The sequence below is a fragment of the Populus trichocarpa genome, chromosome 17 (genome assembly GCF_000002775.5).
Source record: "Populus trichocarpa isolate Nisqually-1 chromosome 17, P.trichocarpa_v4.1, whole genome shotgun sequence".
NCBI classification, from domain to species: Eukaryota; Viridiplantae; Streptophyta; class Magnoliopsida; order Malpighiales; family Salicaceae; genus Populus; species Populus trichocarpa.
This window is the reverse complement of record NC_037301.2, coordinates 5,167,931-5,173,012: the sequence shown is the minus strand read 5'-3', so window position 1 is coordinate 5,173,012 and position 5,082 is coordinate 5,167,931. Positions and strand designations below refer to the sequence as shown.

General features: G+C 31.8%; 1 protein-coding gene across 2 annotated transcripts; it reads left to right on the top strand.

Annotated features, from left to right (window-relative positions):
* The first annotated feature begins 271 nt into the window (after positions 1–271).
* LOC18107131 (cyclic phosphodiesterase) lies at positions 272–1,482 on the top strand. 2 transcript variants are annotated; one of them, XM_024588863.2, is made up of 3 exons: positions 272–689; positions 928–982; positions 1,136–1,482. In XM_024588863.2, the coding sequence occupies exons 1-3, from the start codon at positions 381–383 to the stop codon at positions 1,300–1,302; spliced, it is 531 nt and encodes a 176-aa protein (XP_024444631.1). In that variant the 5' UTR covers positions 272–380; the 3' UTR covers positions 1,303–1,482. The 2 variants fall into 2 exon arrangements, with proteins under 2 accessions (XP_024444631.1, XP_006373124.2); XM_006373062.3 differs by having other exon boundaries at positions 280–689; positions 1,094–1,482.
* Positions 1,483–5,082: the final 3,600 nt, after the last annotated feature.

Here is a 5,082-nt window from a genome sequence, read left to right as displayed (position 1 = left end):
AATGAAAAAATTAAGACATCCCATTACAATTCAAAATTTACAAATAAACCAAAGAAAATTATCGTTTTACCCTTAAAAAAACAATTTATTGATGTTTTTTCAAAATCAAAATTGTCAATTCACTGATATAATCTACAATAAACAAAAATATATACTGTGGGTTTTCCACAATGTTTTAGCTTTCTTTTTAATTTATTCTCTAATGCTCTCGGGAAAAAAAGAAAAATAAAAAAGAAGTGCTAAAATCAAATCAGGTGGCTTGACTTACAAGCGCTAGACTAGAGGAACGTGGTTTATCCATTTATTTATATTCGGAGTCCTACCAGGACTCGGAAACAACCCCTATAAGGCTGTAAAAGAGTACCCCTACACTCATCATCATGGAGATCACCAATGAAACAGGCGTTGTTGCTGAAAAGAATGATTATTCAGTGTGGGCAATTCCACCTGAAGTTGTGGGAGAAAAGCTGAAAAAGTTGATGGGGGTTCTTAGATCAGAGTTTGGTGGGCCAGAGATCCCACCACATATAACTGTTGTGGGTGCTACGAGCTTAACAGAGGAGGATGCTTTGAAGAAGTTTAGGTCAGCCTGTGAAGGGCTCAAGGCTTATCATGCTAAGGCTGATCTTGTAGTTTCTGGGGCTTTTCCCTCCCAATGCCTTTATTTGCTCTTCCATTCAACGCCTGAGGTGGGTCTGAAAACATTCTTTAGAAATTGATGGTATTTTTCTAATTTCTTGATCTATAATCTTGTTTCAGATGCATTAAGGTAATTCTTTAGAAATTGATGGTATTTTTCTCTTTTCTTGTTCCCCAATCTTGTTTCAGATGCATTAAGGTAATCACATCCTTGTTTTCTGATAATACTTTTCTTCTTTTACGGTTGTATATGTATGATAAATTGATAATTACCTAATACTCTTCCAGGTAATGGATGCAAGTGAACACTGCTGTAGGTATTTTGGGTACAAGAGGTCTAATCGTAAGTATTCTTGACTTTCATGCTTGGACTCGTGACATAAGAATATGGGAAGCATAAATCGAGCATTAATGATAATGTTTTTGAGCCTATAACCATAAATTATCTTTGTAGGGTATATGCCCCATCTTAGCCTCCTTTACGGGACTCTTACAGAAGATGAGAAGAATAAAGCTCGAGAAAAAGCTTATGTTCTTGATGAGAGCATCGATGGCCTGAACTTCCAGATAAGTCGCCTGGCACTGTGGAAAACAGACCGTAAAGACAAAGGAACTTTGGAATCATGGAGGCAGATTGCTGAATGCAGCCTTAGCCCCAACTAGGTATTCAATTCTTCTTTCTTGATGCATGAATTTAGAATAAGATATACCAAATTACCAAGTGCTCTTCAGCTGCATGAGTACTTGGTTGGGTATGCAATTTTATTTCCGGTGGACTTGGTTGTGTGGGAAATGTTATGTACTAGCTTGAATGTTTATTGAGAATAACATTAATTTGATTCACTCTCCTGGCGGTTGAGGCTTGATACAAAACTATGAGTGAAAACCAAAGGAACTTCTGAAATGAAACAATCACCAGACAACTTTCTCTGATTGACAATAAAAAATTGAAAAGAAGTTGGCAATCCATGGGTACTCATGATATTCAACACACTGAGATCCATGAAACAATTTGGATCATACCAGGAGGTTCCACTATGCCATTTTCAGACTTATGCGAGAATCAGGATCGAGTATCAGATCAAAATACAGTGTGCACACTGCAGAAGAATCAAACTTCAAATGTTGGAACTTCAGAATCAAACCCATAAGTAGATTGGTAGGCTAGCCGAGCTAGTATGTTTCTATAAGGACCACTCTCTCTTTTCTCCTGTAAGAAAGCAAGGCATTTCTCCCCCTCAGACTTGACTTCTATATAAAACGCTTTGTTCGTCTCTTAATGCACACTTCCTTCCCGCAGGGGCACAATTTGTGACTGTAGTCAAAATCTTTTGGTATTGCGAATGTACAAGCAGCGCTGCAAAATTAAAATTAATTTTTTTAAAAAAAATGATTGGCATAGAAAATTCACTTGTCTGTAGGCACATATCATTATTCAACATAATATTATAATTACTATTTTATCTTTCCACCAAAAAAATTAATGCACTTGCAATTAGTAGTGTTATGGTTTTTCCCGTATAATCCATTTATAATTACGAGATCAATTGGAACAATTTAGTCTATTGACCTTTTGAACTTTATCTCCACTAAAAGCAAAAAATACTTTAAAAGATTGATTGGACAATTCTATCTATTTAACGAGAAGAATTCAATCTTTTTATATTTTAAAAACACAATATAAAAATTATATTATTTTTAAAAGCAAATATTGTCAACATTGCATTCAATAGATTTTTTGTATTTTCAAATTGGTTTCTTTTTTTTTTAATTGACAAGTTATCTTAAATGCAATTTGATCTTTTGATTATTATAAATATAATTTAAAAAAGAAAAATGGTTAGTGCATCTAACACACACACACACCAGGAGGGACGCTTGCACCTTTCAGCGACGTGTATGGTGTCGTTCTACTTCCAAACACTGTCTCCCAGGGTGACATTGGAAGCTCTCATCATGATCTTCTTGATGGTATGACATGTGTGCACGATAGTGTAGTGGTTGAGCTCCGATGAACTTTTTTCTTCTTCTTTTCTCTCTCTTCTCCTTTCTAAAATATAAAAGTGTCCTTTCATCTGTTTTTTATATACAATTTGGTCCTCTTTTTTTTAATTGCTATAATTTGTTTTGTTTTTGTTTTTTGTTTTTATCTTTTTTCTTAATTTTGCCCCTTATCATTTGGTTTTATTTAATTTTATATCAAATTTGGTCTTCTTTTTTATTCATTTCCTAATTGTTTTTTTTATTTCATCTATCACCATCTGATTTCAAATTATTTTTATATCAAATTTAGTCCTCATTCTTTATATTGCTATTTCTTTTATTTTGGATTTTTTTTATTATATATATATTTTTTTCAATTTTATCCCTTAATATTTTATCAATTTAAAATTTTGGTTAGTTAGTTTTTAGGGTTTGCCTCATATAGGGTTAATCCATGACTCATGACCAAGGTTATAGGTTTTGAAAGTTAACACGGGTTGATTTTGGTCTTTTTTAGGCTTTTTTTTTAAAAAAAATTATTCAATTTCATCATTCAAAATTTGATTTATTGGGAATTGATCTTCATGTTTTTTTATTCAATTTCCTTTCTATAAAGTTATCTTAATCCAGTACACATAGTTGCAGGGTTAGCTAATTAACCCAGGTTGACTTGAATACTTTTTTTCGTTGTTTATTAATTATTTTTTTTTAGTTTCAACATCGGGTTGTTTGATAATTGAGCTTTATAGTTTTATCCATTTTGCTTTTGATGAGCTTCATAGTTATTTTTTACATTGTCATTTTTTTTTAATTTTTTTACTCATATTATTTAAATTAGTCAAGCTTATTAAATTTAATCGAGTCAATTACTCAAGTCTCAAATTTGTTTTTGCTTTTTGAGGAACACTTGCGTCACCTTAACATCCCTTTTTTAATGTTGCATAAAATTTGAGTATGCCTACAACATAACATGGCCACTATTGTAAATCCTTTGATTTTAAAAAATAAATAAATTAGTGGGATTGGAGACATTAGACTAATAATAAATAATAAATAAATAAATGCAATCATATAGGCAAATAAAATTGAAATGAAGAATATATAATTCAACGAACTATCCCTCTCACTTATCCCCCACCAACACAAATATAGGTCCATGAGTCGAGATCTACCAATTACACATGTATTTCTTCTGGATTACATATGATAGATTAAGATAATAGAAACTAACCTTTAAGCCCTTCCAATTATACTAGCAACAATTCAAGTGTCCAATGATAACTCCATTTTCTTTTCCTTCCTCTCATAGATTCTAGAGAACCAACTAAATTCTATCAATTTCAGGACAAAAATTAACAAATTAACAAAATTTAACAAAATTAACAAATTGAATTGTCAAAATTGTCAATTCAATTGTCATTTTGTATCTATTTGGGCTACAGCTCACCTAGCCTTCTACTAGCCTCCGCCCTTGGTTGTACAATTAGGGTTATAGATGAGACTATAGAATTGTTATGTTGAAATTGACCACTAGAAGCTCTTGATTTTTGAATTTTGTTTGAGAAGAAGGATTTGGAGACTTGAAGGCAAAGGTCTGCATTTAGGATGTTTATCATGTGGGAAATATGGTGACAAAGCAAAAGATTGATGTTGTGAGAATATTGTCCCAATGGTTGAACAAGAGAATTTTATGTCTTTTTAGAAAGAGTTACCGGCGAAAACTTTAGTGATCAGATTGGAAGTTGTGGAGCAGTATTGGGAATAGATTTTGGTTTAGAAGAATCTTCATTGAAAAGGAAAGAAAGCTGATGTTACTGAGAATAAGGCGGAAAAATCTTCTATTATTAGTGATACAGTGAATGGTGAAGAGGCTGTCGATTTATCTATAACTCAAAAAACTTTATGTAGTTATAAATTAATTAATTATCCAATATTATAAAAGAAATCAGTGTTGCGCTGTTTAATGTTTTACTATTCACCTAGACACAGATCATTGCAGATTGAAACAGTGTAATGATATGAATATCCTTGCCAAAAAAACTTGTTAAGCATGCAGTTATAGGTATGATTGTCTTTTTCATGGAATACATTTGGTATTGAAAGAATGATTAAGGACAAAATAGTTTGTTCAGATTTTTTGGCCTACAATATATATACTGATTTGCCCTTCGGTGCACAAAATTTTAACCTTTTGGGTTGGAAGCTTTTATTATTATTTTAAAATAAATAAATAGTGAAGATACAACCATGCTCCTTGAAGGAAATATGCATGTGTTGAGAGGTTTTTTTGTTTTTTTTATTGAAATAATTCAAATATAAAATTACCTAAAACTAAAGGAGGAAGGGAAGTTATTGTACCCATATATTCATAACATTATTAATTAAAATAATGTTATGATGAATTTTCCCTAGACATATAACAATTGAATCAAAGGTTGGGGCAAGATGAGTTTTTTTTTT

Excerpts from the sequence above, each read along its gene's own strand:
- LOC18107131 (XM_006373062.3), top strand. The coding sequence starts at position 381 with ATGGAGATCACCAATGAAACAGGCGTTGTTGCTGAAAAGAATGATTAT. Across the intron at positions 690-927 it reads TCTTCCATTCAACGCCTGAG|GTAATGGATGCAAGTGAACA; the intron begins GTGGGTCTGAAA and ends ATACTCTTCCAG. Across the intron at positions 983-1,093 it reads TGGGTACAAGAGGTCTAATC|GGTATATGCCCCATCTTAGC; the intron begins GTAAGTATTCTT and ends TTATCTTTGTAG.